General features: G+C 50.0%; 1 protein-coding gene across 8 annotated transcripts in view; it reads left to right on the plus strand.

Annotated features, from left to right (window-relative positions):
- Window positions 1–6,770, plus strand: part of DCTN1 (dynactin subunit 1) — a 28,375-nt gene extending 21,605 nt beyond the window's left edge. For 5 of the 8 annotated variants that reach the window (XM_058550903.1, XM_058550900.1, XM_058550904.1 and 2 more), the window contains 15 exons: window positions 50–218; window positions 479–547; window positions 791–853; window positions 966–1,115; window positions 1,279–1,440; window positions 1,524–1,655; window positions 1,879–2,004; window positions 2,237–2,379; window positions 2,647–2,813; window positions 4,214–4,228; window positions 4,421–4,554; window positions 4,673–4,865; window positions 5,386–5,465; window positions 6,002–6,091; window positions 6,516–6,770. In XM_058550903.1, the coding sequence (XP_058406886.1) occupies window positions 50–218; window positions 479–547; window positions 791–853; window positions 966–1,115; window positions 1,279–1,440; window positions 1,524–1,655; window positions 1,879–2,004; window positions 2,237–2,379; window positions 2,647–2,813; window positions 4,214–4,228; window positions 4,421–4,554; window positions 4,673–4,865; window positions 5,386–5,465; window positions 6,002–6,091; window positions 6,516–6,653 (1,831 nt within the window). In that variant the 3' untranslated portion in view covers window positions 6,654–6,770. The remainder of the gene's footprint in view (window positions 1–49; window positions 219–478; window positions 548–790; window positions 854–965; window positions 1,116–1,278; window positions 1,441–1,523; window positions 1,656–1,878; window positions 2,005–2,236; window positions 2,380–2,646; window positions 2,814–4,213; window positions 4,229–4,420; window positions 4,555–4,672; window positions 4,866–5,385; window positions 5,466–6,001; window positions 6,092–6,515) is intronic. The other 3 variants (XM_058550898.1, XM_058550901.1, XM_058550899.1) reach the window with 2 other exon arrangements.
- The last annotated feature ends 4,858 nt before the right edge of the window (window positions 6,771–11,628 follow it).

Here is an 11,628-nt window from a genome sequence, read left to right on the forward strand (position 1 = left end):
AGATTGCCTGGCAGGCCCGGGCTTCATAGGGCCCTTCTCTGGTCTCTAGTGCCCTCTCTCAGTGCAATGTGGATGTGTATAAGAAGGTGGGCAGCCTCTACCCTGAGATGAGTGCCCACGAGCGCTCCTTGGATTTCCTGATTGAGCTGCTGCACAAGGATCAGCTGGATGAGACTGTTAATGTAGAGCCTCTCACCAAGGCCATCAAGTACTACCAGGTCTGGGGCAAGAATTTGGGCTTGGTGAGGGAGGGAGGGAGGTTTCTCCTGCTGGGGGCTGTTGGTTTCACCCAGGCTGGCTGCTTGAGGCTTGGCTTGCTCTTAGATGAATTTGCCTTAGGATATAGCTCCTTGAGGGTTTCAGATTCTCTTGTACCTCTGGCGTCCCAGGATGACAGAGGCTCAGATTGCAGTTTGGGAAGAATTCTCCATCCTTCCAAGGTCTAAAGGCTATCTATTTCTTTGTCATCTCTTCTCAGCATCTGTACAGCATCCACCTCGCAGAACAGCCTGAGGACAGTACCATGCAGTTGGCCGACCACATTAAGGTGAAGTATGTGGGCCACTGATTGAGCCTCCTATAGAAATCAGAAATGGAGGACATCAGATCAAGAGATCTGACCCTGAAGGGTTGTTCCACAAGACTGGAACAGGGTCATTAAGGCCAGATCAGGGAAGCCAGAGAACCCACTCCTATGGGGGTCAGCTTAGGGTAGAGACTTCTTAGAGATGATGATGGAGCAGAAGGGCTTCTGTTGGGGGCTGACAACCACAGGCTTCTGTCCTCACAGTTCACCCAGAGTGCCCTGGACTGCATGAGCGTGGAGGTGGCGCGGCTGCGTGCCTTCTTGCAGGTGAGTGCACGACTAGATCTGTTTGAGCTCCTCTTCCTTCTTAGTCCCCACCTCCTCACCTCCAGCCCTAATACTCACTTGGCTCCTCATTCATTTCCTATTCCCTGAGTAGGGTGGGCAGGAGGCTTCAGATATTGCCCTCCTGCTCCGGGACCTGGAAACATCATGCAGTGACATCCGCCAGTTCTGCAAGAAGATCCGAAGGCGAATGCCAGGGACAGACGCTCCTGGAATCCCAGCTGCACTGGCCTTTGGACCACAGGTTTAGGGCTGTTGAGGGGGGAAGGGAAGGAAGCCGAGTAGAACCTGGAGGGGCCCAGCATGTCAAGATCTGGATCTGGTCAGGGGACAAGAACAGTTTTGAGGTAGTTGGGAGCTGCGATGCTAGACCCAGGGTGGGCTCCTGACTCTGGCCTGTTGTGCAGGTATCCGACACACTCCTAGACTGCAGGAAACACTTGACGTGGGTGGTGGCTGTGCTGCAGGAAGTGGCAGCTGCTGCTGCCCAGTTCATTGCCCCCTTGGCGGAGAATGAGGGACTGCCTGTGGCTGCCCTGGAGGAGCTGGCTTTCAAAGCAAGCGAGCAGGTGGGCCTGGATGGCTGGGCAGAAGGTGCTGGGGTGTCAGGTGGCCAATGTGGGGTTTTCATTGCTGCCCTTGGCTCCTGCAGATCTACGGGACCCCCTCTAGCAGCCCCTACGAGTGTCTGCGTCAGTCGTGCAACATCCTCATCAGTACCATGAACAAGTTGGCCACAGCCATGCAGGAGGGAGAGTATGATGCAGAGAGGCCCCCCAGCAAGGTGAGTGGGGAGCTCCTTGAAGGGGCTCCAGGGGCTTGGAGGAGCAAGACCTGCAGAGCTGCTGCTAGTTGTGGGAGGGCTGGGAGGCAGGAGGAAGAAATCTGAAGAGCCCCACTCTACTTAGAAGGCAAGCAGATTTTCCCTATGACTGGATCTTTTTGAAAGGAGCACATTGGTGCCCTCCTCTCCCCACCCTGCTCTCTGCTCCCACCCCGACCCTTAGCCTCCCCCAGTTGAGCTGCGGGCTGCAGCCCTTCGTGCGGAGATCACAGATGCTGAGGGCCTGGGCTTGAAGCTTGAAGACCGAGAGACGGTTATCAAGGAGTTGAAGAAGTCACTCAAGATCAAGGTGAGGGTGGGGTAGGCTTGTGGGGGCTAGGAAGTATGGTGGGGCACAGGGCAACAGTGAGTGTTGGGAATCTGGACTGAGACAGGTTGGGGGTTGAGGGGAGAGGTGGTGCCTGTGATCATTGGGAGCTCTTATGGGCCCTTAGGGAGCTTGCTATCTCTTGGGCTATCCCAGGTTCCTGGGGGGCCATGGGAGGATGTAAGGGAACTAGAAGCTCTCTGCCCTCATCCAGGGGGAGGAGCTGAGTGAGGCCAACGTGCGGCTCAGCCTCCTGGAGAAGAAGCTGGACAGTGCTGCCAAGGATGCAGATGAGCGCACTGAGAAAGTCCAGACTCGGCTGGAGGAGACCCAGGCGCTGCTGCGGAAGAAGGAGAAGTCAGGCACCTTCCCCAGGCCCCTGCTTACTGCAGCCCTCCCTTCTGCCAGTGGCTCTCTGCCTCCTAACCCATTCCCTACCCGGGCCTTCTCCTAGTGAGACTCCCCGGGGGAACAGACACCATTTTCCTCCCGGACTGCCAGCCCCGTTGTATCACCCTGTGCTGCCCCTGGCTCACCAGCAGGGCTACTCCAAAGACCTGTCAGGACTGGGGGCGGCGGGCCGTGGGGAAGGGACACTGCCCAAGCCCAAATTCTCTTTCACAGAGAGTTTGAGGAGACGATGGATGCACTCCAGGCTGACATCGACCAGCTAGAGGCAGAGAAGGCAGAGCTAAAGCAGCGGCTGAACAGCCAGTCCAAGCGCACGATCGAGGGGCTCCGGGGGCCCCCTCCCTCGGGTATTGCTACCCTGGTCTCTGGCATTGCTGGTGGTGAGTGCAGTGGCACAGGCAGCACTGGCCCAGAGGAGACTGAATGCTTTTCCTCCTGTCCTTGGCCTCAGTTTGACTTCTGTCCTCCTCTTATCCCTGGATGTTCAGCCAGGAGTGTGCTTGCCCAATTGCACTCTGTGGCAGCTTTCATCAAATTTTTACTTTTCTCGAAGATATGTACAGAGTCCCACTGACTGAGAGGGCATTACTAAGTTGTTAGTGAAGCTCAGAATTACGACAATTGGACTCTAGTAGATGTCTCTTCTGGGTCTGCACTCTGGCCTTTCTGACCCAGCCCTATATCCCAGAGAGTCATCAGCCTGCAGCAGACTGGGCTAACTGTGCTGCAGTATCCAGCTGTGCCTCCTGCTTGCTCTTGATTGCTCCTCTGCTTGCGCACTGTGTTTTCCCCATCGAGTTCACATGGCTTCACCCTGTGTTGTGGTTGTCTCTTCCATTGCTGAATTCTCCCAGTTTCACTTGGGGCTTGTGTTCTGACCTTTGCCTGGCCTCTTAGTGTGGTCAGGGTCAGGGCTCCTTATCCAGAGTTCTTCTGGCTTCCAGGACCGGTCTCTAGTTTCCTGACCAAGGAAGTGGCCACTGCCATCTTAGTTCTCATCTGTCCAATAGTTTTTCAGTTTCTTACTCACCCTTCTCACCTCCAGAAGACAAACTCCTTGCTCTGGAAATAAGCCTCCAAGACCTCTAGACCTCCCCTGCTGTACTGTCCTGTCAGCTGGCCTCACCTAGGGTCTTATCTTCATCAAAGCCCCTGTCACTGGTGCCTCTTGATCTTGGGAGTAGACCAAGTACCTTCTTGACTTTAGACTCCTGTGGTACAGATGGCTCCTGTTCCTTGGGGAAGGAGTGTCCAGAATTACCACATTGTGTTGTTGTAGCACAGGCTTTTTAAACAAATACTGGTTCTGAATTTATGAAACTTCTCACCAAAAAAGGGGTCTTTTACTTCAGAGCAATGGGGAACCCTGAGGGTCACGGGAATACACCTGCATCCTCAACTTAAGCTTTGCTGCTGGTGAGCACTAAGGGTGTAGACCTATCGGGGTCTTGGGAGCGTTCCTTCTGCCCTTCTTGGAGGTGGAGCATGAGGCAGGGAGGCAGGAATGGCCTTGGGCCCCAAGGGCTTCCTTCAAAGCACGGTCCCGCTGCAGCTCTTTCTCACACCCTGTCTGGTGGCCTCACTCCCTTTTCTTATCTTTCACACATATTTGTTCTTTCTCTAAAGGTAGAAGGCTCTTGTTAGAGAAAGCGTGGTGATCAGCATAAGGGTTTTCCTGGAGGTCGTGTCTAGGATTCCTCTGGTGTGTCTCCCTAATCCCTAAGTCATCTAATTCTCCTCTCCTCTTTTCCTGCTCCCCCACGGGCTATCCCGAGCACAGAAGAACAGCAGCGAGGTAGAGACTCACCCTGGCTGGGGGTTGCCAGAGATGATGGAAATTGGGGCTGGGGGAACAGGGTGAAACTTCCACCTTGGGAGTAACCAGATCAGGAGGTGGGAGGGGCTAAGGAAAGGAGATGAGCAGGGATGGAGCCCATCTTCAACCCTCTCCACCTGGGGTTGATGACATTTGTTGTGGTACCCACAGGAGGTGCCCCTGGGCAGACTCCGGGGTCTGTGCCAGGTCCTGGGCTGGTGAAGGACTCACCACTGCTGCTTCAGCAGATCTCTGCCATGAGGCTGCACATCTCCCAGCTCCAGCATGAGAACAGCATCCTCAAGGTGAGAGAGTCACAGGGAGGACTGGGCTGGAGGTGGAGCGTACCTCCCACATTGATGATAGACAGCAGGGGCCTTCTGTCATCTCTTACCACCCCCACCCCTTTTTTCCTCCCCACAGGGAGCCCAGATGAAAGCATCCTTAGCAGCCCTGCCTCCTCTGCATGTGGCAAAGCTCTCCCTCCCACCCCATGAGGGCCTTGGCAGTGAGCTAGCAGCTGGAGCACTGTATCGTAAGACTAACCAGCTGCTGGAGACACTGAATCAGCTGAGCACGCACACTCACGTGGTAGACATCACTCGCACCAACCCTGGTATGGACCTGCCAACCGCTGAGATGAATAACACACCCCCTCCTCTTACCCCTGGGATGTAGCCCCTGCCCAGGCAGTTCCCACATTGTAGAGGCTCTTCCCAGCAGTGCTCTTTGGCCTCAGTGTTCAGTTTACTTGAGTCACCCACTCTTTTTTTTTTTTTTTTGTGAGAAAGATCAGCCCTGAGCTAACATCCAATGCCAATCTTCTCTTTGCCGAGGAAGATTGGCCCTGGGCTAACATCCATGCCCATCTTCCTCTGCTTTACATGGGACGCTGCCACAGCATGGCTTGACAAGCGGTGTGTCAGTGCGCGCCTGGGATCTGAACCTGTGAACCCTCGGGCCACCGAAGCGGAGTGCGGTCACTTAATGCTACGCCACCGGGCCAGCCCCCAAGTCACCCACTCTTTTATGTGCCTGTTCCATGAGAGGATCCAGGATCTGCACTGTTGACCCTTAATCCAGTACAGCTGCCTGCCTGGGCCTTGGTGGGCCTCACTAGCCTTCTATCCCCACAGCTGCCAAGAGCCCGTCGGCCCAGCTCCTGGAGCAAGTGGCTCAGCTCAAGTCCCTAAGTGACACCATCGAGAAGCTCAAGGTCAGCTCAGACCCCACCCTTCCTCACCCAACAGGGCTCACTTCAGAGCTTTCCCTGGTGGAGCCCTTAGCATATTCATTTCCACAGGCACTCCCAGAGTTCCTCTGGGCCCAGCCCTGTGCTAGATGGCACATTGCAGGGGAGGTGGAAGGGAAGGCAGGGTTCCTGTCTTGGGAGCTCAGTGTCTTGGTGCAAACAGAAGGTAGATTCTCATTAACAAAATGGGTTGAGCTGGGATTATCTTTTGAGTGTGCAGTTCAGCTGCAGCTTCTTTCAGAGCTGAGATCACTGGGGGTTAGAATGGTTGGGGATGGCTTCCCAGAGGCCATAGAATCTGAGTTGGGCCTTAAAGGGTAAGTATTATAAAGTAAGGATGTTGGGTGGGGATGGGGTTGGAGGTGAGAGCAAAAGTAAGGTGATAGAGAGGACTGGGTCCCTGCTCCCCGGGTGTTAGTGTCCCTCTGAAACCAGGGAGATACTGGGCTAGTCTGTGGAGGTCCCCTAAATGAACCTTTGTTCCCCTTCTCCTACAATAGGATGAAGTCCTCAAGGAGACTGTATCTCAGCGCCCTGGAGCCACGGTCCGCACTGACTTTGCCACTTTCCCTTCGTCGGCCTTCCTCAGGGTAAGGGGGAGCATGGGGAGGAGGATGGGCAGGATGGAGGGCTCAGGTGGGTCTTTCCCCTCTCCTCCAGAATTTGAAGAGGCCTCTAGGGTCTCAGATTCAACAACTACATATCCTGAATTATCTTCCCGAGTCTTACTTGCAAGTAACTGAAGAGTGCTTGCAGTGCTTGCAGTGCTTCCAGAAATTCCAATATTTTAGCAGTTAAACATCTTCTATGACTTTTCACACCAGGAGGGGCTCAAAACTCCCTTGTCAGGCTATGTACCCCAATTCTGATTTGGAAAATGTGATCACCATAGCCTAGGAGCTTAAAAACCTGGCTCCCAGGGGCTACTTTGGTCTCGGGGCTCAGGGCCCCTCCAGTGGCACACAGCTCAGTGAGCCCCTGACCTGGGGGTCTCTTCTCCTTGCCAACTCCCAGGCCAAGGAGGAGCAACAAGATGACACTGTCTACATGGGCAAAGTGACCTTCTCGTGTGCGGCTGGCCTTGGACAGCGACACCGGCTGGTGCTGACCCAGGAGCAGCTGAACCAGCTTCACGGTCGCCTCATCTCCTAAGAGCTCCTTCCCCCGCTGTCCCCTTCTACCTGCTGCCCGATGCACAGCCACCTCAGCCAGCCCCTAGGTAGAACCGTGTGTGTAAAGCTGTTTCTGCCCTGTTCAGCTTCACTCCCACCTGTCAGTGCCCTGCCCCTTGACTTGGGTTCCCTATTTCCACTCCCTGGCCTCTGCCAGAATTTGCTATTTGGCTGTTCCCTCCTTCCCGAGGGGCCTCAGGGCATGTGGGGGGTAGGCTGAGACCCCACCACCAGAGGTCGAGTGAGGTCCGCCTGATGAGGACTTCACCCCTTGATTAAAGCAACTTCTGCTTCAGTGCTTTCTGTGTGGTGTTGAGAGTGGGCCTGGGACCATTTGGCTCAGAGCAGGAGTGGAGGAGAAGGGATGCTAAGGAGGCTTTGACTGTGCCATATTTGAGGGCTCCTCGCTGTACTGACCAGAAATTCATGTGTCCCTCAGATTCATGTGCAATGTGTTACTGTAAGCAAGTGGGAAAGGGCTAGTGAGCTGACCAGAGCAGTCTAGGTGGGATAGAGGGAGCAGAAATTGGGTCGCAGTGGCGAGAAAGGGGAGAGAGCAGCATTTGTGCACTACTGTGTCCTGATGTTCATTTGTGGAAGTTGGGTAGCCAGAGGATGGCAGACAGCTGACACAAGCGTCATTGCCTGTAGATGATAATGGGAGCTGCTCATGGGGCCTAAGAGGTTTCTGGAAACTGGCATGTGATGATGGGGATAAAGGGGGCTTGTGAAGCACTTTGTACCAAGGATGGAGCACAGCATGGAAACAGCCTCCTTTGATCCATCCAAACCCAGAACTGCCGGTTGTAACATGAGAACCAAGCAGACTGGCTGGTGGTTGGGAGGGGTGGGGTATGAACAGTCTCAATTTTGCCCCTAAGGACCCCTCTCTTTTTGGGGTTCTTGGGCAGATTCCCAAGGTCAACATCATTTTCCCCAACCTGGAGACAGCTTTGTGAAGTAAGAATAAGGCTTATATCCCACCTCTTGGGATATAAGCTGTTTGAACTCAGGGAAGTTGCTTAACCTCTTGACCTCAGTTTCTGTATATGTAATATGAGGCTAATAGCACCTTCCTTGGGTGGTATTCCTTCCTCAGGTAATCTTCAGGGGAAGGTTCAATGAGATAGCATGCTTGACACAGGAACTCAAAAAAGGATACCTGAGAGAGGCTGATATTGAACAAATCAAAAGATAATGAAATACAAGCAGCCACACTCCCAAGACATAGACTTATGATGCAAATAACCATACTTTGGGTCCCAAAGGATAGGCAGTCCTCGGTGCCCCAGCTTTCGGCTTGTTTCCATGGGTGGTCCCCATCTTTTTTCTACCATCCAGGCACTGTTTCTTCTTCCTCTTAGGAGGCCAAGCCTGAGGGAGAGTCAAAGGTTTGTGGCACTCCCCCCAACCCCAATTTGAATTTACCTTCTTGATTCTCATTTTCTATGCTACTGCACGGTGGGGAGCAGGAGTGGGGGCAATACGGAGACCTGAGTCTCTGCTGGCGAATCCTAGGAAGTGTGCAAGGCCCCAGAGCCAATTCCGCCCTACCCAGCCTTGGGCCTGAAAGTGAACCAGGAGCACGTGTGCTCCACAGCTCCAGGTGCCCAACTGGGGAGGCTTCATAGCACTGAATACCTTGATCCCTGTCAGGTAGGCCCAGGGCATCTGGAGAACATGGGATCTGAGGGCAGGCGGCCCCTCCTGCCTCCTGTGGGTGTTATGCTCTGTGTAGCCCTCTTCTCTAAGTATATTGAGAAGCATGTCCATTCACCCAGCCTTCCAGCGTCTCCACCACATGTGCCAGCTGAAACAGGCACTGCTGCTCCCAGGGACAGATGGCCGCTACTGCTGAAGGGCTTAGAGGGGCGGCCTGGGACGTTTGGTCTCCATTCCTCCCCGGGTAGGTCAGGGATGAGACGTGGATTTGTCTTACTCAAATAATTGGTGTCAGAGTAAATATATGTCTATCACCCCATGTTTTGTTTTGTTACTTTTTATTATGGGAAATTTTAACACACAAGAGAGTAGAGTGTAGTGAATCTCCACGTGCCCATATTTATCCTTTCCTGACCTTGTTTCATCTATGTCCCGTCTTCACTCTCCTTTCCCAGATTATTTTGAAGCAAATCCCAGACATCATCTTATTTCATCCAAAAGTATTTTAATATCCCTAAAAGATAGCACTCTTAAGAAAACTACAATACCACTAATATACCTAAAAAAATAATTTGTGAAATATCCAGTGTTCCGTTGTTCCTTAAATGTTTTGTTTTGTTTTACAGTATGTGGATTTGGGTAAGGTTCAAGAGAAGGATAATACACTACATACAAGTAGTTGTCTCTTGAGTACCATATTCTAAATTACCATTATTACACCAATACAACATATGCTTTGTATGCATATATCTTAAACTTCATTTTTAATGTGTCAGCAATTCAAATACATAATATATTATCATCTGAGAATACAAAGAGCACAACATGGAAGAAGATTGAGCACATCAGTTCCCAGTACTTAGTCACTAGTGATTGAAGAGATTTTTCGTTTTAGTGTTTTCTATTTAGAACATTAATTTAAAGATGTCCTGCCATGGCTCTGCAAGAATAGAGCTGCCGGAGGGGGAGTACAATGAAAAAAAATGGACCCAAAATTAGAGAGAGATAAAAGACGGAAGTCAAGGAGAGAATATATTTTGAAAGTAAGTATAAGGATTTCCTTCATTCAGAGTGTAAGCATCTGTCCTAGCTAAGGCTGCTATAACAAAATACCGTAAACTGGGTGGCTTATCAACAAAAATTTATTTCTTGCAGTTCTGGAAGCTGGAAGTCTGAGACCAGGTGCCAGCATGGTCAGGTTCTGGGAGAGTGCTCTTGTAGTTGCAGGCAGCTGACTTCTCTTATCCTCCTCACATGGCAGAAGGAGAGTAAGCCAGCCCTCTGACCTCTTATAAGGGCACTAATCCCATTCATGAGGGTTCCACACACATGACCTAATCACCTGCCACAGGTCCTGCCTTCAAATACCATCACGTTGGGGATTAGATTTCAACATATGAATTTTGAGGGACACAAACATTCAATCCATAACAGCATCCAAATTGGTGTTAAGAAAAGAGATTATATCCTCTTATTTCTGCCTCGAATTGCCCATTAATGAACCAACTAGATAGTGCCCATCTGCCTGAAAAGGAGCACTCTCCTCACAGCATTGTATATGGAAAGGCTGGGCAAAGGGAAAGGAAAGTGATAGGAGAGGAACCTGCTTTTGAGATACTCTAGGTGATGGGTACCAAAGCCTTCTCTTTGGCAAACCTGTCAAATTGCTGAAGTTGTGACTCTCCGACTTTACAAATGATGATAGATATAACAGATTTCTACTGAAGAGCTATAAGGATTGAAGAAAAAATGTTTATGGAAAGGGGCCAGACAGACACCCAGGCAGCAAGGCAACATGGCTGTTGAACAAGAGTCAATAGCTTTCAACCTCTGTCCTCCACAGATCAGGTTAAAAATTCGAAACCCTTTGACTTTAGATTAAATAATAGGACAATACCAAGTAAAGTTTTGCTTCAAATGCGGCAACTGGATGGAGCTACAAGAAAATAAATGCTTCACTAGAATATAACTTAAAACAACCCCTTGAACTTGCTTCATTCCACCACACCCACTGGGCAAAGATGTTGCACTTTTCAACCAACAGAAGAGAATAGTAGACATGCCACTGACACAACCATCTTATAGGAAGAGACTTGTCAATGCACGAGTGGGTGATGGAGCCACAGTCAGCCCTTAATGCGGTGAAGAAGGGTATAGAACAGTGACCAGGAAAGACGACTTTCTCCATCCCTATCGCTGTCAAAATTCTGGATTTATAATCACTGAGGCCAGTGTACCCATTTTCAGAGAATTGGCTTACTGGAGAAGGAAATGGCAAGGTTTTTTTGTCCCCTTGAAATTGCTGAATAGGACTTGACGAAGAGGCACATCAGGATCATAGGATGACCCTGAAATAAGTTGAGGAATTTAAAAGGTGAAGAAGAATTTTACAGACATTAGAGGTCATTTCCCCCTGGTCTGCTGAGCCCTTCACAGTCAGCCACAAGTATGGTAAGACCCACTATTCCTGCCTGGTTAATGAGCAGCAGATGGCAGATCCTCTCTTGGCTGCACTGCAAGTAACAACAAAGGGGAATGACATGAAGCAGTTTGCAGGCAGTGGAGAAGCTAAGAAAAAGATTGTCCAGCAGTTTTACTTTTGGGGGAGGGAAGGGGTTTCCAACTTCTCAAAGATTTGTGCCCCCAAGGTCATTTTTTTTTGTTTAATTTTTCATACTTTATTCCTGATATTAATAGGTTAAGAATGTAGAATTTTCCCAAGTACTGATTTATAGGTAATGTTTATAAGTGGCACACAAAACGTTCAGTTTCACAAGTAGTAAGATTCATTGATCCCTTTACATGAATCTCCATCTTTATTTTAAGCTAAGTGCAATAATAATTTAATACAATATAGTTAAATACATGCAAAATCTGTATATCCTGAACTATAGGAATTTGAGGACGTGGTTTCCACAGCCATATTTGATCTTAGTCAAGTACACATTTCCAAAATGAACAAGTACTAACAAATATGTTAATAAAACTACCCCAAATACTTATTCTGCCATCAGCTTTTAAAGCCATGCCATTCCAGCTACTACTGAAAGCATTTATTTTAGAAGCTTAAATATGATCTGGAAAAATGAGTTATCTTACAACCTGACAAATAATATGTATAAGCCCCAAAGCTTTTAAATCAAAAAAGCTTTCCAACACTGAAGCATTCCCATGGAATTTAGTTTCTCCAAAAAATCACTATCTGAAGAAAAAAATATTAGAACAAATTATCTTGTAAGACAGAAACATGTTTACAAAAGACTATATTCCTATATCATCTTCTACTTAAGAGA

The sequence above is a fragment of the Diceros bicornis genome, chromosome 12 (assembly GCF_020826845.1).
Source record: "Diceros bicornis minor isolate mBicDic1 chromosome 12, mDicBic1.mat.cur, whole genome shotgun sequence".
Lineage (NCBI taxonomy): Eukaryota > Metazoa > Chordata > Mammalia > Perissodactyla > Rhinocerotidae > Diceros > Diceros bicornis.